The following is a 21,053-nucleotide window of genomic DNA, read 5'->3' as shown; positions in this document are numbered from 1 at the left end:
TGAAAGACTCAAAGTTGCATTTATTCAATTTATTTATGCCCTACTTTTAGGAACACATCCATTTCGTTTGTGTGCACAAATTGAATGCAAGCACGATTTCACATTCAGAAATAAAGTGAATAGAACAGCCCTGGGCACAGCAGTTTGAAACGAAAATGTTTCTCTTCCGGGCAGAGCTGGGAGAATTCAAACTGGAAAATACCCATTAAAGTGAAGCATCACTTTAACATATGGCCACTTTGGGTGATCGACGGTGTTTAGGGCCCATTGATGGTGGAGACATTATAGCGCCGATAAGATCTCTGCAGACCACAGAGCCGGCCAGCCTGCTTTGTTTCCGGATTGTCACTTTCATGTGCACAACACATGCTGTGGGCTTTCAACCACACCATTTGCACTGTGCCCGCCCCCACTCCCCCCTCCCACTCCCTCCTCGTCAACTTCAGTGCGCGCTTGTTTTGTTAGATATTCTTTGAATTTTTGGCAGGGGAAGGGGGATAAAAACCTCACTGGAAGTGCCTTTACATGATTCTGGTATAAATCCATTCAGAGCTTTTGAGAATGATTGTTTAGAAAGTGTTTCATTCAGGGCATGAAGAGGTTCAAATTTAGGGTTATCTGGACCTTTAATCCACGGATCCTCTGCAGATTTGCGAATCCACGGATGTGTGCAAATCTAGTTCATTAAATAAAAGCACAGCAATGAACAAGGTAGCTTTTTCTCCTGTCCTTCCATTGGAAATTTTCAAATCCAGGTGCCGATTTGTGAGTTGCTACACTCTGATTGGCTGTCCAGCACAGAAATATTTCTGCTGCACATGCATTACCCACTGAACACCGTGTTGGGAGCAGTTAAAACAAAAAGAGCATAAGTGGGTAGGATATGCCTATCCTAATCCCCAGGCCTGTGTGAGGGAGATTTCAAAAGGACCTCCCTGCATTAAAATGGATAATTAAAAAAAAAGCTTTTTCATCATAGGATTCGCGAAATCTGTGCACGTGTGGCTATCCCCTGGCGGGAGCGAGCAAGGACACCATATGTTTGTAATTAACTTGCAAACATATGGTGCCCCTGCTCGTTCCCACAAGGGAAACATGCGCAGGCCCCCTCCTGTCTCCCCTCCCCCTGCTGCCTCCTTCTTTAGCGCGAATCGCGCGCAGCATGCATGTTTGAAGTGTTTTTTTTTTTTTTACTAGGGTTTCCTTTTCCAACTATTGCAGTTTTTCGGTCTGTCCATTTGTTTAAACTGACCATAATGAAGACTACCACTACGCAATTTTTACATGAATAGCTTTAATAAATGTTTTTGCCCGCGTACGCGTGTTTTCTTTTCTTTCATGGCGGTGAAATAAAGCCAAAGTGCCTTAAGCTTTTTCACTTCTTTGCGCGCGTGTTTGTTTTATTTGTACCGGTGGCACACGTTGAAAAATACAACAATGAAACTATGTTAACATAAATTTAACATGATGTATTTGCCCTCACGCGTGTTTGTTTATTTTCTTTCATGGCGGTGAAATAAAGCTGAAGTGTGTGAAGCTTTTCTACTTTTTCATGCCTTACATCAGTCGGTATTGTTTCAAGACTACCTCCTGTGTCGCTTCTGTTTTAAAACATCCATATATGCGGTTTCACTGTTGAGGACGGTTCTGTAGCATCTCTTTGTCGCTTGCTTTGTTGTCCGAGATGTTTGGCCGTTTATTCCATTTATGTTGAAGATTGTTGAGTTTATACCCTTATTATAAGAGTTCCCCAGCATGTCCGTGGGTGGCAGAGGAGAGGACTGGTGGCACTGCTAGGAGAAACGTGTGGTACTGTCTTGAACTGACTTTTCAGCCCCCGCCTGCCTGCTGGGTATGCAGAATACTGAAGTACCAAAACATCCCGTGCCATCCATCCTGATCACGTGCGAGCCAAGCCTCCCCTGTCCGTGTTTTTAAATGCAGATGACGGCTTCGGTCTAGTCCCCTTGCACTCTGGGGAGTCAATTGCCTTAAAGCTGGCTTTTAAACAAAGTAATTAAAACAAATAGTCAGAGAAAAGGCAGCAATTTAAGAAAAATACAGACATTCCCATGGGTGATACGTTCGCCGATTAACCCTGCGAAGTAAAAGCTATTGTTATTTTCAAAACACACGGAAATGTAATTCACAATACGAGGTTGACAAGCTGTGACCAAAGTGACAACTCCGCACTTGTGTGGTCTAACAAGCGCGCACTGAAGCTGACGGAGTGGGAGGGGGAGTGGGGGCGGGCACGCAGGCTGCCAAATGGTGCGATGAATCACGGCTAAAGTGAAAGCAAACAAGTGGTTGCAGGACTCCAAATGGTGCGCGCGCCCGGACGGGTCACATGCACTGTAGTTGGAGGCCTGCAAAGCCACTGTTTGCACTTCCAAAACGCGCTTACTATAAGTCTCGCCAGAGCCAGCGCTAAAGCGCTGGTCAGGCGAGACCTAAAAAGGAAAAGGGCGATTGCTGAATAGAACCGTGTTTTAAAATCAGCCAAACAGCAAGCATGTCCTAAAAACACAAAAACACAAATCAGTAATTAAAATGTCATCATTTCAGCAACATAAATATATCAGAGAACATATACTGGGTCTCACCTACAAGCTGCAAGTCACATTTGCAGTCTAACAAAAGGACTACTAGGTGAACCATCACCAACACCAAATGGGAACACAACGGGACATTGAAATACCTTGGCATTCACTGGCAGTCCATTAAAGCAATGGCAAACCCTGAAAAACACATGGAGGCCAACAGCTAAAGGTGGCGACACAAAGCTCACTCTAACATCTGCACTCCTCTATATCACAGTTTTTAAAAACAAATAATTGATAACAAGTGGTCTTGTGGACTGCCAAAGTTGTCTGCAGTCAGACCTAAATCCTATCTGAGAAGATTGTTGATATACAGATGAATAGTTATGTTCTCATGGGGTAGTGCAAAATAATGGAGGACCTACGGTCAGGAGTAGAGCATTTTAGGTGTTCAGTTCGGCTCACAAACCTAAGATGTATTAGATAATCCAGGTTAATAAAATCAACTGGAAGATGCAAGAGCTTGGGATGGAACATTATTTTCCAATTTATCCAAAATATGAAAGGTAAATTAAATTATAAACTTAATTAAATAAGAAACAAAGACTTTTCAAATCATACACCAAAAACGTGGTGAAGCTAGTCAAAACAATTCTCAGAACAATCAATCCGCAAAAAAACTAACATTACCAAAGTCAATAGGTTTGACTTCACACATGCTGTTAAACTCACTTATCCATGAACACATTTACATAAATTACTGTTAGACCTGACACCATTGGCGTTGGCCTCCCTTCCATTTTTTGCTGTTTCCTCCTGTGATTTTGCTATATGTTTTGCTGGTCTAGATACTGTGGGCACTGTGCCACTGCTATTCAGTGCCACAGTGCAAGTGTTCCCTATTGTAAATTGTTGTAATGGATTAGTGACTCCGTGATTGCCTTTTTTGGTTTACTTGTCAGACCCTGGTACAGTGCACCGTGTGCGCCCAGGGCTTGTAAATCAAATGCTGCTGGTGGGCTTGCAGCACTGATTGTGCCACCCACCGGAGCAGCTTGTAACCTGTGGCTCAGGCGTGCCATTGCAGAGCCTGTGTGCAGCCTAGTGCTGCCATGTTGACTTGGTAAGTACACCCACTTGCCAGTCCCCAAACATTCTCTTTTCTACATATCAGACAACCCTAAAGTAGGCCCAAGGGAAGGGTGCATTGTATGTAAAAGGTAGGACATGCCTTGATGTGTGTGGCATGTCTTTATAGTGAATTACAGCCATTTAAGTTTTTCACAATTGCAAGGCTACCTGTTCCTATAGGCCAGAATGGGCAGTTTGATTATAACATCTTATAATCCTAACTGACTCAGGGAACTATGTAGAAATTCGAGTTTAATATGCCTGAACTCATAATGATAAAATACATCTTTTAGTGAAGTTGGTTTTAACATTCTGTGTTTGAAAATACCACTTTTAGAAAGTAGGTATTTTCTTGCCTAACTATCCAAACCTGCCTCTGCTAGGTTGTGTATTCCACATCTGTTTTGTAAGTGACAGGGGCTGGGGTGGCTCCAGGAGACAGGGTGAGTCAACACAAGGCTGAATAGACCTATCTGCATTGGGAGTGGTGGGAGGAGCAGCACCTGGGCCTGAATAGGGCTGTGCCTGCGTTACACAATGCTGGTTCCACCTCCTGTGGTGCGTCCGATTACCCTGGCACACACTTACAAAGGAAGAAGTTGTGCACTGGCAGAATGCACCCAGAACTGGTGTGGACTAGGTACAGACACTCTCTGCCTTCAGAGACAAAGTATTTGTGTGTATAAAAAGGGGTACCCAGACCCCAGAACTTTAGATCACTTCTGGGAATCAAGACGAACCTTTGCTGAAGAGAAGAACCAGGAAGCTGAAGGAGGAGATTACCCCTGTGCTGTGTGTTTGGGGGATGGCCTGCAGTGGTTGCTTCATTGCCAAAGAAAAGAGAAGAGGACTAAGTGTGCTTTTCATCATCTTGTAGAAGATCTCCAAGGGCTTGAACTTTGAGCTTGCCTCCTGCCTGAAGTCTCAGGGATACAAGACTTCACCACCAGCTCCCCCCATGAGTTACCTTGCTGGGAATTGAAGTGCCTGCTGTTGTGCTGGGCCTTCTGAGAGACTGCGTGTTGCTAGAAGCGTGACTCAATGACGAGAAGCGTGTCGCCGCCGCATCACCAGAGAAGCGTGTCGCGGCTCGGAAGATCACCGAGTCGCTGCACGGCCATCTGGCATGCACGCATCGCATCTACGTTGGTGCATCGTGACCAAGATGCCATTTTGTTGTATAGCACCGGATTGTCGCATCGTATCGAGGCGCCATCTTGTTGCATCGTACCGGAGAGCAGTAAGAAACCGACGCATCACCACCCCACACAGTAAGAAAGCGAGCATCAACTCCCCTGTGCAGCAATAAGGAACAGACACATCCACTCCCCTGAGTGTAAGGAACCGACGCATCACCTTCCCTGCGACCCTTTTGTTTGTTTTGCGTTATGCATCCAAGGTACTTTGAGAGTAAAGTGTTGCATTTGCAATCTAAAGTGAACTAAGCTATTTGCTATCATTTTAAAGTCTATTTTTGATTGCAGTATTGTGGATTTTTGTCGTTTGGTCTTGTGTTAAGTCCAGTAAAGATTACTTATTTTTCTAACCCTGTGTGGTGTCCATCTGTAGTGTTTTCACTGTATTACTGTATGTGTCCACAAATGCTTTACACACTGCCTCTGAGATAAGCCTGCCTGCTCGTGCCAAGTTACCAAGGGGGTGAGCAGGGGTTATTTTGGGAGTGTAGCCCCTTAGCCTGACTAGACGCAAGGGTCCCTATTTGGACAAAGGTGCAAACCATTGCCAACTAGAGACCCCCATTTCTAACATTTACACACAAATACAAACATGCAGATAGAGAAGCGTATCTACAGATATCCATGCAAACACAAACCAACACATCTGAAACCCCTCAAGTGTGTAGACCTGAAGACTAAAAGACTCTCACGTGTACAGATCTGCAGGCACCCATGCACTTGACCACGTAGAACCCTGTCACTACAACATACAGCCCGGTGCAGACAAGTGTTATGTTACGTTGAGTGCATGTTCGGTTTGATTTGGTATTTCTAGAGTGTAGTAACAACAAAAGGTCTTTTGAGACTGAGACATACCTTAACCAAGAAGACAGACTTCAGAGAAGCCAAGTTAATAAAACAAAAAGGTTTTCAAAGCTTTCCTAAAGGTGAACAAATGTGGAGTTGGTCAAACCGGAATTGTTAGCTGATTACATAGTTTTGCCACCAAAAATAGAAATAAGCAGCAGTCAATGCAAGTCTTGTTTATTGCAAAGATTTCAATAGGTGAAAGCCTTCTGAGCAAAGCAAATGAGAAGGCAGATAGAGTTGGAAGAGAGATGCTAAACAAGACTGATACAGATGGAAACAGATTTCTGAATTAGGCACAAGATTTAGAACTGAACCCACTGCTACAGTGCAAGTAAGTGAAGCTCTCTGCGATGCAGTTGAAACATGGTCATATCTTCTGAGATAATATAAAAGGGAAACTGCACTATTTGGAATCCTTTAGCCAACAAGATAGCCAGAGGGAGACCTAGATAGATGTTGTTGCAGAAGTCCAGATTCGAGGAAAAGCAGGCAGTGATAAAAGTAGCATGTAAGATTTTATGAAGATGTGCAAAGTACATCTGAGGTTGTGAAAGGAGAGATAGCTGTTACTAAGGATGAGATTATCTGCAGTTACATAGCTAACTAATCATCTAGGATTACCCCAAGGAATGTAATCTTTGGTAGAGTAGTGGAAGTAAGACCCACGCTAGAGGGTCACATTTTCAACTTCCAATGAGCATTGCGTTTGCTGAGAAGTAGCAGCTCTGTCTTACTGGGATTCACTTTTAAGTAATTGATCATTCAGGAAATAATGCTAATGATAGCAAGGCTTTCTGATAAAGAAAGATAATGATTTGCTTGTCATCTGCCTATGTGACCCCATGCATGGCCCGTGCAAATGAGGGAAGCATGTTGCCTCTGTGCTCAATCTGTATTATGGGCACAGAGGCAAAGAGGCTGTCAGGAGAAGCAGTTAGTGTGAGCTGAGGTCAGCAAACTGGAGGGGCTAGAGTGGGTCCTGGACCCCCCAGTCATCTGCCCGCATGACACGACACTGCATTCGACTGCAGGGGGATCTCTGCCTCCCCTTTTAAAGTGCATACTAATGCCCCCTGCATAGTGAAAGAAGGAGTGGCTGCTTGAAGCAGCCACTTTGCCTTTCACTAATGTGCTGCCCACAGGCCAGGCACGTGTTTGCAGCTCCAGTGGGCAGGACATTGATAGTAATAAGGCGCACTGCCCCAATTTGCACCAGATGCACCTTGCTACAGGTATGCCATGGCATAGACTGGGGCAGGGCGCCATTACTATAATACTGCCTGTGGTTGGCAAGAAGGAAGGAGGAGAGGAAAATAGGCTGCAGAAGAAGGGAGTAAGCAGGGTGGGAGACATAATTCAAGTAGTGGGACAAACAATGTGAGAAAGTGGGACTTTTAATAGAGTTAGGAATTGTTTTTTTTTTAATTATAAACCTTCAAGAAGTGTACATCTCAGCATCTTGCCTACAACCCCAATCGGGCCGGCAATGCGACATTGCAAATGTGCATATAGCGAACTAAGAGGGGGTAGGGGATTACACAGCAAGCCGCCTACAACCCTGCCGGGCCGGCCACGTTAGAAGGGGCATTCAGCTGTATAGGCAGGATCAGCATTGTATGCATGTAATATCAAACACTTACAAACACCAAAAACGTGAACAGCAGTCGGCTCTACTGATGTAGCGTAGTGTAACGAGTTGTAGCTATGCTGGTGGAGTGCTGTGACCTATAACCCTTGCGATAGTGTTCCATAGTGACCCTTGCCCTCCAGTGTGCGACATGTATAGGCCCGGGTAAAGGACGTCAGCTGGGAACATACGCTGGTCGTCATGAGGCAACCGTGGCAATGTCCGTGTCAGTGGCATGTTCTAACAGATAAATCTGTAGGGGGCCCCATATGTCTTTGGGACGAGATGAGGGGGGCTGGAGGTCTGCATATATGTGTAATTGTTCTTGACAGTAAGTAAGGTCTCAGATCCAGTCGAAGAGTTAGGAATTGTGAACTGCTAAAGAGACGGCAAGGCAAGCTAGTAAGAGTCAGGTATCCATGTCGACAAACCAACATATAGGCACACACACTGGCTAACACAAGACTGAGAGATGGATATACAAATGCTACTTTTATGTCCACTTACTATCTAGTACAAAATCTACAGAATACCCCACATGGCCATTGATAGACTTTAGTTGAAAAAAATACAACACATTAATCTAGTGTGCACGAGTATTTATCTAATTTCATCATTCATCAACATATGTGTGTATATAAAAAAAACTTTTAACCCCATGGGAGAATAGGGGTAATACATTGCCTGGAGTGAGCTTATTTGTACTCATTATTGATAACTCACAGAGTCTAGTAATGGTTGGATTTGTATATAATCTCTTTAAGTTGTTATTTGTAATGTTTGATTTATGTAGACTTGTGTTATATGTTGTACATATTTGTGTTGTCTGTACTAAACAGATAAGATTACCATAGAAATTGGAAAATACAAGCAAAAATCAGTTGAACAATGATGAAATGAGATGAATACTCGCACACACTAGATTAATGAGTTGTGTTTTTCAACTAAAGTCTTTCAATTGACAAGTGAGGTATACTATAGATTTTGTACTATGATATTGACCCTGCCCAAGTATTAGGCCTTATTGGATTAGTCCCCGTTGTGTTTATACATACACTTACTCTCTAGACCATCTGCTGGCAAAATCAAATTTAAGGTAGAATAAAGTCTGCAATCAGTGACTAATAAATTCTTGCCCTATCCCTTGAGAAATCACATTTACTGGGTGGTGGAATTCTTGAGTTTCTATGTACATTCATCACTTACTTAGCTTCAATTACACTACTGCAATTCAGATTTTTTTTAATAGTAATATATGACACAACAGTTGAAAGGATTGTTCTAATTACAACAAACATTACAAGTTCAGTGCTTTAGTTTTCCTTTATAAATAACTGTTATGAAATGTGTTGGTTACGTAAAACAAAGACTATAACTCCCACAATGCACAGATTTGTTAAATCAAAGACCATGACCAAGAAATTGGTGCCCAGAATACATGGAACAAGAAATAAAAAAAGCTTATTTTCATATTCATGCTTCCAAATTATATGTTTCTTGACATTTCACAAGAGCAAGAAATGCAAGAGATTGCCGCACAGTTTAGCTCTTTTACTGTAGGAAAGCCAGAGAGCCATTAAAAAACATAATGGATAATGAATTAGCATGTGAAAGTAGTAAACTTCATTAAGCTATGACTCCTTTATACCTCGTTCTCTTACTCAATCATGGGACAGGTCTATAGGCCTATAGTTCTATAGATATAGGCCAGTTCTATAGGTCTACCACCATGGAACATGACAATCTTTATGCTGAGGTTTGTGTCAACATCAAGATCTTAATGACATCGAAGCCTTTATGTACTTCATACCATTGAAAACGTTCATGACATTAAGACCTTCGTGAAGTTAAGGGACCTTTTCATTATGAAAGTGTTCAAAAACGCCTTGATGTCAATGGCCTTCTTAACTATCATGTACCTCTTTATGAGTCAAGTATGGAGGTCATAGGTCTTTCCCGATGTTTGGGAACTATAACAATGTTGAGGGCTGGATGAAATTGCAGGATAACTCTGATAGACCCCTTTGAGTTATCACAGGGAAAGACCTAGGTGGAAGCAAGCTTCTCTACGCCCCCTTTGCTTTGCTTGTGTGCACTCAAGCCAGAAATTAACATTAACATTTCTCTCTCATTTTCTTCACAGCTCTGGCAAAAGTATAATTCTTTCAACAGAAAAATGAACAAAGGAAGAAAAAAATTAAATTGCAGCATTGCATGTGTTAATTTCCAGAAAACAAAAGCGGAAAAATGAGTGACCGCAATACCTATTTGACAGAAACATGTCTCAAATGACATAAACAATAGTTTTAAAGGTGAGGCTCCAGTTAGAAAAAGAGATGAAGCACAGAACCCTTTATTAAATAATCTTCCTCACAAGATTAACTAGTAAGCCTTCAAATGTTCTGAATTTGACATGAGCACCCAGGAGTACTGGCTCATAAACCATGGGGGATTAGTTTGTTAGCCAATCACCAAAGCAAAATGTAAACATAAAATATGTAAGCATCCAAAAACATACCAAGGGCTAATCCAAAACACAAAGCACACTTGAAGCAGGCATTGACTGAAAGGACAGACACATGGAAGCCAAATTCTGAAGGCAGCTAACATAAAGCACCCTCTCTGTTTAAGTACATAACACAAGGACTGTGTGACACAAAACAAAATATGTTATTGTGGTGCTTGTGGGTGTTGTGGGGCCTGTGGGTGTGCATTCAATAGTGTGTGTTGTTTGGGTGCTATGCAATATGTAAAAAAAAAAAAAAGGCATAACACATTACCAACATATATTTTTGAAGCAAACACAACATATATGTGTAGTGACACATTCATAAAAGTAGTACTTACCAGTCTCCACTCCAACAGAAACTCACTCATCGGGAATTAGATTCTAGAACAATGCCAGCAGCAAGGAGAAATCTAAATAGGCTTGGTGCCTAATGGTGACAGAGTACTGTTAACCAGCAGAGGAGTCCGTCGCATCAACGGAGGTGTGCAGCTTACTTGACGGAAAACAGTCTGTTGATATGGACAGCGGTTCAGCCAGCACATATGTAAATAAGGTGAGTGGGACTCCGTCAGCTCGATGGAGTACTTGTAACCACGGAAACAGAGGGACGACGGCAGTCCAGCCAAGACCTAATTCAGGCCTAAAGTCACAAATGTGCCACCACAATCAATCCTGCAGACCAGATAGGGGCAGCAGTCACAACGAATGGCACCATGTACTTTCAGGGAAGACCCGGACATTTATCTGATGTCATCTGCTACCATAATCTGCAAGGAGACTCAAACAAATACCCAGAAAGAGAGCTGAACCCGTTTATCAAAACTCTCCCAGAATCGAAAGTTCACACATTCTGAAAACAAGCCCCACCTGGAATATTAAACGTGGTCTGCAAGGTGTGCGAAGAAAAGTTACAGAAATGTCTGCCATCTGGCTCGGACACACTGACAAATGACATTGTGGAATGCGTAGAAAACGCCCTAAAGCAAAGTGGAATGAAGTGGAATGAATGTGCATAGAGGACATTGCTTATCTAGGGAACAAGGAAAATAGGAATGATGAATAACCCACCCGCTAACTTTGCAATCAAGTAGATACAATATATTCCCTCACAGCTACTTCATATCTGTTAATGACTAATTTCTCCAAGTGACTGAGGAGTACAGTGAGAACACAGACGGCGCTAGAGTATGCATGTTTATAAACGACACGAATGGAGAGTCGGTGACATGTCACCTGTGAATGGAATATATGATGGCACCTACATTACAATGATATAATTCGCATTTGGACAGTTAGCATTGCTCTGACCCAACATAAACCAGTCTAAATGAAAAATACTCAAATATCTGATTTTATAGGCCATGGATACAACTGAATAACGGTGTGCAACAACATTTATAGGACGGCCGGCATTCACATTAGCAACCTGAAAACAAACCTGTCCAATCCCAAAGAAAAATAATGTTAAAAGCAAACTACCTGCATATTTGACCTCATCGAAAACCTCGCCACGCCACAAAGAACACATGCCTAACATGCACCTACTTCTACACTTCATGTACCCTCAAGCTACCACAAGGAGCACGACTCCTCGTCTAAAACCCATGGAGTGTGGGAGGTGTGGCATGTGGTTGAATCTGTCTAAATGCGGTGAAGTGCTTTTGGAACGAAGGGGCTGATGCGATGCTCATCACCTACAGGAGTCAGCAGAGCGGGTTTGAGTCTGACGCTTCCGACGGTATACACAAACATTACTAAAATCTGCGGCGCACAAACGCAATTCTTCCTTAAATATGCGGAAATTAGGAAAGCAAGGTTGTAGGACCATTCCTCCTCCCTAAGGTAAAACATTATCAAATTAAAAGATACTTGTACAATATTCATAAAAGTAGAGAAGGAATTCCCCATTGGAGCCATACACATTCCAGTATCTAATGGTGATAAAGTAAATAAATGTTATTGTTAAAAATGAAAATAAAATCACCATGACTGTAGAAAGAAAAGCGCTAACTCATCTCGCTAAAGCAAATACCCACAGTGTCTGGTGGCAGAGCTTTCAACAAAACATGAATCCGCCTAAACCACCTAACAATTAACAAGCTTTGGCAAATCATATAGGTATGGCTTAGCAATGGAGAATGTGCTTGTTAAGTGATATGATTTGTTGGGTGCAGTATGGACAGGGAGGGTGATTGAGTGGATGAATGTCCGTGATTGGGTGAATATGAAATGAATTGGTGGGCAAACGTGGGTGACTGTGAATGTGAATTGAGTGAATGTGATGGATTCTACTTAATGTGGGAGAGGTTGAAGGTGAAAGGTAGAAGGCCAGAGAGAGGTGAATGTACACAAACAAAAGGTTTATACGTGTGCCTGGTGGTTAGGTGTGAAGTCACCAATGTTATATATATATGTAATGAGGACACTAAAGACACAGGGGCAAGAACGTTCGGACAAAGACATTGGCCATAAGGTCACAGTCACCCAAACAACAGCTTCGGAACACAGAAACGAGGCTATAGACACACACGTATGAAGACACTACAAATCGCCAACATAGCTTCACTCCAACAGGCCTAACAAATGGCAGATGTTGCACTTTACAAACACCTCGTAATAACAATTCACTATTGGTTAAATGTAAGATATTTAATAAGATACTGTTATATTTACTCTTTTACCCAAGTAAATAACTGGCAGCTGCAAAAGGTGGCATGTTAGTGTATTTTGGGAATATATTTTCTAATATTAACAGACAATATTTTTCTCAAAGGATTTTAGGCTATATTTCATTACAACACTGTTGCAAAGGGCTAGCCATGTACATTGGTGGCTGGCTCTCGGGCTGTAAGAGGGATGATAAAGGTTGATGGTGCTCAGTGTGTAGACCGTGACTGCCTCTCTTCTCTGCTGATCGGTTGCGTTGCTACACCAAGCTAAGGACATTCTGTAAGGTCATCATGAGTAAGCTTTCACAGAGCCTCCCCGTCAACATTACTTGGGTGCTCTCTTCACTTTTACTCCTTTGTGTACTTTGTGCATGACTGTAACAGGAATGGCTCTGAAGTATGGTTGATGACAACTAGCTAGTGCGCCAAAGTGGTCTCGACTTCTTATCTAGCACTGTACTGATGACTACCATCAGCAAGAGCTCGGGAGTGGCCTCAGGCGACAAATACCAAGGTTTATCTGTTGACCGCAAGCATCTTGATGCAGTCATAAGGTGGCAGTGCAGCACATTATAATTAATGACAGGAAGCTCCCTGAAGCGTCCTAAGGCAGGAAGAGGCACTAGACAGAATACAGTCACCAAGAAATCCAACATGACTTAAGCATCATGTACCTGAGACCACGAGCTGTGAAGTCACCAGTAGATGCCTTAATATACTCGTTCACAGGGGTTTTTCACTTTTTGCTGACCATCTTACTAACTCTATCATATAGAATATTTTTCTATGGGCAAATTCCCGCAACGGAACCACTGAGACCACCCAGAGACCCTCCCTCTTTGCAGCTGGAGTACCCCCTTAAAGCCAGCCCCAGCGCATAATATGTGGAAAAAAATATAATGTATCTTGGCACTTAAATAATAGCTGTGATTGTCAGACAACCCAACAGTGCTGCTGTGAACGGAGTCACCGCAGAGGAGTAGCAGGGAGGAGCCACTAAGCAGCAGCTTGTGGAACATCTACCGGCTATGTGCCTCCTAGTACTAGGTAGGTGCCGGGACAGGGAATGATGTAAAAAGGGGTTTGCTTTCTGGGACCCCTTCCTGATGTGGGCTCAGACATAAAGAGGGAAAATGTTGTCATCAAACATGAGCAGGACTCCAATTACCAGATGACTGTCCTGCTAGCCTCACTAAAATGTGAATTACACAAATGACAAAGCAATGGATTAAAGGGTTTGACAGATTGTCCTATTCAAATGTATGCTGTCCTGCGGGCTGATCCAAAATGTGAAGGACACTTCCAGAAACCTTTGAGTGAAGGGGGCTGATCAAAATCTCTTTCTATGTATTTTTTGTTTTTGTTTTACATGAGTCTAGGGGCCTTAGTACGACTGTAGTCGTGGTGGCGGTCTGACCACAGGCACCCTGCGGGACTGCCCACAGTCTTATATGTGTGGTGATCGCACCGGGACTAATTCACTGCTACTGCCATGGTTAAGGATCCTGTGGCGGTCTGGCAGTGGTTCGAGTTCAAAATATGTTAGCGGTGCCTCAGCAGCACTGCCAAGCATATTTTAAGTTGCCTCTTCACCGCCCATTTCATGATGGTCACACAGCCATGAAAAAGGTGGCGGTGAGGCAATAAAGGGTGCCCTACAGGGCCCCCTCTTGCCCCTGTGCATGGTATTGCATGCTGGTGACGAATGTTGTGCCCCCATGTAGTTTTACACTCCCACTTCCTGCAAGTTAAGGAATGAATGACATGGTGCATTCCTTCCCGTACAGGAAAGTGCACCAGCGGTCCTGCGGGGGTGCTGTTTAAGGCTCACAATGAGCATTTAAACAGCACCGTTGCTGGACCACCTCGCCGCCTGTCTGCCATACCACAAAGTTTCTTGTAATCTGGCGGACAGGCGACGGTGAGTTTCAGCCTTCCTGGAGCGGAGCAGTGGCATGCTGCCCACTCCAGGACAGCCACAACTCGCAACCAGGCCCTACGAGATTTCTAAAGCTGTCCCACTACACCTAAAAATGGCTTTAGTAATCAAGGCAAACTATGCTACAAGAAATAACACAACATGGATACTATAAAAAAGGACCCAGCTGTTTGCAGAGCTGGTGATTGAGATTGTGTGGGAGTACAAAAATATGTTAAGAAAAAGAAAAATAATCAATTGTGAAAGTCCACTTAAATTTCCGATGCTATAAAATCAATGGAAAATGGAAAGCAGTAGATAAAAACATAAGGCACTGATTATTTGACAGGTGGAGAAGAATTCCCAAATTGAATTCCACTCTGCCTGGTCTGGTGGTGCTGCATCCGGTTTTGCTGGGTATGGGAGAATCCTGACCTGATTTTACCAGTCAGTAATTCCAGCTGGTAAAACCGCACAGCACTTGGTTGCTCCAACAACAAAGCCTTGTACCCTTGTCCATCCCTCCTTACTTTCTCTATCCCTCTCCCTCTACCTCACCCAGAAAGAACCTCCGGCATTCATGTAACAAGCAGGAGGTAATTGTGTGCATTAATCTCCACATTAAAGGGAATACTATGCACAGTACTTCTGTGCATAACACAGTTAATTCTTATTCCGTGGGTTTAACTTGTAACAGTAGTAAACACGTTAACTCCTAATTCGTAATCACGCCCCAAGTATTTCAAAAGTAATTTGAACAATGACAAAAAACACAACAATGGTTCAGAATTTGTCACTATTAAAGTGGTGATTTCTTTTGCCTACGTGCAGAAAATACGTCTAAATAAGTTTAAAAAGTGAAGAGGGGAAATCTATGACATTTCAGCCTCCTATTTTTCTCGGACACTTTGTCAACAATAATTTGTCAATAATATTGATGTTAATAAATAACACACCATCAACATTTTGATACGAAAACGATTGAGTTCCTACACACAATAATATATTTTATCTTCACTACAGAAGACTTGTGCTTGTTGTCAATGTCAGTCTAATATCACCTTTAAATGCAGTAAAACATTGTTTATCATTCGCCACTGTCTGTAGAATTTAATGATATGCATGTAAGTGATTCCCAAGTGTGGAAACAATGCATTGTAGGAAGTCCTAAGAATGACTACATACCAAACTGTCATATACGACTTTCCATCCATCTTTTAGTCGCATGAAATCCTTCCGCAGGCCTTTAAAAGTTGGTAACTCGTCCAGGCGACAAATTTCATCCCAAGATGTTGGGGGAAGCCAGATACAAGGATTCGAATAGGGATTGTCAAGGCCGATGCCACCAGTTAGTAAAAACTTCCACTCAAAGTCATCAATCTGAAAGTAAACAACAGTGGTATTAGAGAGCACTGCAGTCTAAGGGCATTCACTCCAAATGTTCATAAGCACAGGCGATCGGCTGTCAAGGAGCTTGGCTTGCCTTAATGTCCTGTGTCTTCTTTTGTGACCACTACTCCCTTTATTTTTCAGTGTAAGCGAGGAAAGACCTCACCTGCCTTTCCTTTCCAAGCCTGCAGGCTTGCATCTTCTGACACTGGAGAACCAGAGATAAAAATGAATCGACATATAGCAAGTATGCATGAAGAACCATCTTGGGCCTCATAGAAAACCCTTTCAAAGGTGGCATTATAGCATGCCAGCATGAGGACCTTTCTTGGGCATTCAGAAGACCCTTTTCGAGGAGGCATTATAGCATGCATGCATGAAGACCCTTCTTGGAACTCATAGAAGACACCTTCGGAGGTGGCATTATAGCATGCTTGCGTGAAGAAGCGTCTTGGGCCTTGTAGAAGACCCTTTTGGAGGTAGCATTAAAGAACGCACACACGAAGACGCCTCCGGAGCCTTGCAGAACACTGTCATAAACTGTCGTAAAGGATCTCATAAAATTTATACATTTCTCGGATCCAGAATTAAACAACATTTTCAAACATGAAAGAACATAAGCTGCAACAGCTGTACGTTTATATATTTTTACAATGGTACTCAAATGTCGTCCATTATTTTCATCTTTGTGGTAGTGCTGAGGTGGGAGCAAGATCTGAGAATTGGGATTTACCTGCATCAATAGAAAAGCACTTATTTTAATTGTGATTTCATAGTTATAGGTTTGTTTTTATCTCTAACAGCTTTGGAATTGAGAAAAGATAACAGTTTTTTAAATATAACTCGTGGCCTCGGATGTACCAGTTGAGCCCAATACACAAAAGAGATTGCATGCAATACAGATTCCTGCTAAAATCACTGCATTTATTTTGCACTCTCTGAAGACGTTTGAATGAAAATAGACATTTCTGTCTTATTTTGACTTTCAAAACAGCCCAACAGAAAACTACACAACCAAGAAATGAAATATTTTTTACTTGTATAATGTAGATATAAATCATCATTCACATTTACTTGGCTAGATCAGCACAAGGTACACCCAATAGATTTGTGATAGCAGCCAGCCGTACTTGAGAATCAATGCAACTCTTCTTTAAGGACATATACACCCATCTGCAGGAGGTGGCCACACACCATATTTCTGTGATTCAAATACTCTCCAACAAAGCTACAGTTGCCATCCATTATAAAGAGTTCCATTAGGTTTTTCGGAAGGGAATGATTCACTTTCTTCTAAACGTATGTAACACGACATCAACCTGATTGGATAGTTTCTAAGTCAAGTTATTCAAAATAAACTAACCAAAAAGAAACACAATATAATAGATCAAAAATTGTCCATAAAAGCCCAGTACAGAAGTATATTTAAACAAAAACAAGAGCAATCCTCATTTCTATGTTAACAGGGGTATCAAATTATCCTTGGAACAAGCGTTCACATGGAACTCATTCTTAGAAAGTTTTTTTTTGCACAGATCTTTCTGTGTAGTATATATATTTATAACAACATGTGTGATTCAATCAACAGTAACCTTGAATAAGGAATTATGAGAAAGATTACAGCACAGCCACTATTTACGAACAACAGCGCTTCAGCCGAACCGAGTTTTATTAAATGAAAATTATCTAGAAGAATCATTTGCAGGTGTTTCTCAAAGTAGACAGGAAAGAGTGAGTATACCCCAGGTAAAAAGACAATCAAAACCTAAATCAAAAGATGGGAGAGTGAGGTAAAATGTGAACATACATGGTATATTGGTTGCTTTATATCACAAGACAGCAGTTTTGTATTCAGTAAACCGAAGACACAGGGAATAAATCACTAAGGAGTCACAACAATAATTGTTCTTGGGCGATGAATGAATGTCTGTTATAGACTTAAAGGAGCGGCAATCCCTTTCTGAATCCCTGTAGAAATAAAGGAACTCACTATCCCACTTTAACCACACAAGACCTCGTGTCTTTTGAAGAGAGCCTATTGCAGATGCTCCTTATTTTTCTAAGGTGAGCCTTTCCCTTTTTCCTAATTGCTCACCGCAGCAGGTTTATCTGTAAAGCCCTCAATTTTACAAACGTCTTTTTTTTTTTACAGGAATTCTGAAGGGGATTGCTGACCCTATAAATCTATATCAGACCCTCATTCACCGAACAAGAAAAATTATTGTTGCTAATCCTAAGTGGTCACTACCTTGCGGATTGGTTTTTCCACTATCTCTGCCAGTATTGATCCTCTTATTTACACCTTTCAATACAATCCATGTTTACAAGACCCCTAATATCTGCCATTTCTTTCTTTCCCAGACCCCAGGCAATTTCAGTCTTGATGAGACCGTTTTATTCTCTAAGGGTCGAAACGCCATCGACACATGTACAAAGACAGACTGGTTTTCATAACTGTGATACAATGATGTCTTAAAGTTTACTGAATACAAAACTGCTGTCTTGTGATATAAAGCAACCAATGTACCGTGTATGTTCACATTTTACCTTGGTTTTGGATGCCTTTTCACCATGGGTGTACTCACTCTTTCTTTCTCCTTGAGAAACACCTACAAATTGTTCTTCTAGATCATTTTCATTTAATAAAATTCTGTTTGGCTGAAACTTAGTTGTACATAAATACTGGCTGTGCTGTAATCTTTCTCACAATTCCTTATTCAAGAATACTGTAGATTGAATCGCACATGTTGTTATAAAGATTTATTCCACATGAAAAGATCTGTGCAAAAATAACTTTTCTAAGAATAAGAACAAAAACACAAGAGCACAAGAAATCATATTTTTTCCTGGAAGCTTAACAGATGGGTCATTGATCATAGGTTTCCACCGGTATAGTCAGTGGAGGTTTCACCATTAAATAAGCATTGGTAATGCATTGGTTTCGCCCATGTCATAAATAAAGAACTGTTTTAATCAATCATTGTCTGGGAAAAGGAAAGAGTTCCCTGACAGATAACACAGGAGTGGAGAGGATGTGACACAGCCGCCAGAGCTGCTAACTCGAGAGCTGGGGATTATGGTTCAAGTCTCGTCAGCGCCACGTGACATCCTATGATTCTATACAAATCACTTAATCTCTCCGGGTGATAAATTGTTATATAAATATGCTGCAATAGTAAAAGGCAAAACTTTATGAAAATATAGTTCCACCAAAGCGGATGTTAACAGTATTTCCGCAGCGGGAAACTGATAAGAGAAACAGACGTGGAACAAGCATTGTAAAATGCAGGAAAATATGTTACAACCAATAGAAATGGAGTGAAGAACAAGTTACTTACCTTCGGTAATGCTTTTTCTGGTGGATACAGTATCTGCCTGTGGATTCCTCACCTTGTGAATATCCCCTGCGCCAGCATTCCACGGAACTTTTCTTCCCCAGCATTCACGTCGACGTGGGCGACGTCACAATACACCGGCTCCGCACGCGACTCCGATCGACGTCACCGGAGCCATAAGAAGCCCACGTCGGCGTGATGACGTCAGTTCCACCCATTTTTTCCCCGTGCCTTCGAGGCGAACAGGTGGACTAACGACAGACTCAAAGTATACACAGTATACAATACACCAACACATATGCATAGCATACAAAGGAAAAGAATGCTAAATAAACAAGCATTTCCTACAATTGCACAACAAAGCATAAAACATTACCACAAGACCTATTTCATGGTATACAAAGGTGGACAACGGGGAGGCGGTGGGTAGGTGAGGAATCCACAGGCAGATACTGTATCCACCAGAAAAAGCGTTACCGAAGGTAAGTAACTTGTTCTTCTGATGGATACATCTGCCAGTGGATTCCTCACCTTGTGAATAGATTCCCACAGCAGTCCCACTCCCGGAGGAGGGTGTCCACCTTCTTATACCAGAAAATCTTGCAAAACAGAGCGCGCGAAATGGCCCTCCCTCCTCATCTCAGAGTCCAAGCAATAATGCTTTGCGAAAGTATGGAGGGAGGCCCAAGTCGCGGCCTTACAAATATCTGCCACAGGAACACCCCGGGCCAAAGCAGATGTCGAAGACTTAGCTCTAGTAGAGTGAGCACGAATACCCTCAGGAGGAGTCTTACCAGCCAGGGCGTAGCAGATCTTGATGGTCAGTATTATCCATCTTGACAGCGTGCGCTTGTGCACCGCTTTACCTTTAGATCGACCAACGTAGCCAATAAAAAGCTGGTCATCAATACGAAAGTCCTTGGTCCTGTCCAGATAAAAACTCATAGCCCTCTTCGGGTCAAGGCGATGGAGTCTTTCCTCTTCTTTGGAAGGATGAGGGGGTGGATAGAAAACAGGGAGGGTAATAGACTGCCCCAAATGGAAAGGAGTAACAACTTTTGGCAGGAAAGCAGCCCTGGTCCTGAGAACCATCCTTTCAGCATGTAAGGTAAGAAAAGGAGGTTTGGAACTAAGAGCTTGAAGCTCACTCACCCTCCTTGCCGAGGTTATGGCTACAAGAAAAACCACCTTAAAAGATAACAGCCTCAAAGGACAAGTATGAAGAGGCTCAAAAGGGGACCCCATTAAAAAGGTTAAAACAAGATTAAGGTCCCACTGAGGCATTACAAATGGGAGTAGGAGGAAAGATATTTGTAAGGCCCTTGATGAACCTCAGAACAACCGGAGATTTAAATAGCGAAGGTTGATCTGGGAGGCACAGAAATGCCGATAAGGCCGAAAGGTAGCCCTTGACCGTGGCCACAGCAAAACCCTGCCGAGCCAAGGAAAGAGCAAACTGGAGCACATTGGACAGACGGGCCTTTAAAGGATCAATGGATCTCTCTCCACACCACTTTACAAATTTAGACCACCTGTAGGAGTAAATGGACTTGGTGGAGTGTCGCCTGGCCGATAAAATAACGTCCACCACATCAGGCGGGAGAGAGAAAGAACTCAGGTTGCCCCGTTCAATCTCCAGGCATGAAGGTGTAAGCTCTGGAGGTGGGGGTGTAGAACCTGCCCCTCCGACTGCGAGAGGAGGTCTGCCCTCAGAGGGAGACGGAGCGGAGGGCACGAGGAGAGGTGGAGAAGATCTGTGTACCACACCCTTCTTGGCCAATCCGGGGCGACCAATATGACTTGGGCCCGGTCTTGGCGAATCTTCCTCAGAACCCGAGGAATCAAGGGTATAGGAGGAAACGCGTAAAGGAGTCGCGAGCCCCA

General features: G+C 42.6%; 1 protein-coding gene across 2 annotated transcripts in view; it reads right to left on the bottom strand.

Annotated features, from left to right (window-relative positions):
* The window catches only part of DNAH7 (dynein axonemal heavy chain 7), a 1,967,826-nt gene that overhangs the window by 605,001 nt on the left and 1,341,772 nt on the right, over window positions 1-21,053 (bottom strand). For both annotated transcript variants that reach the window (XM_085648764.1, XM_085648765.1), the window contains exon 52: window positions 15,631-15,825. In XM_085648764.1, coding sequence (XP_085504890.1) covers window positions 15,631-15,825 — 195 coding nt within the window. The remainder of the gene's footprint in view (window positions 1-15,630; window positions 15,826-21,053) is intronic.

This window comes from Triturus cristatus, chromosome 3_2 (genome assembly GCF_964204655.1).
Source record: "Triturus cristatus chromosome 3_2, aTriCri1.1, whole genome shotgun sequence".
Lineage (NCBI taxonomy): Eukaryota > Metazoa > Chordata > Amphibia > Caudata > Salamandridae > Triturus > Triturus cristatus.
This window is presented reverse-complemented; position numbering and strand designations above follow the sequence as displayed.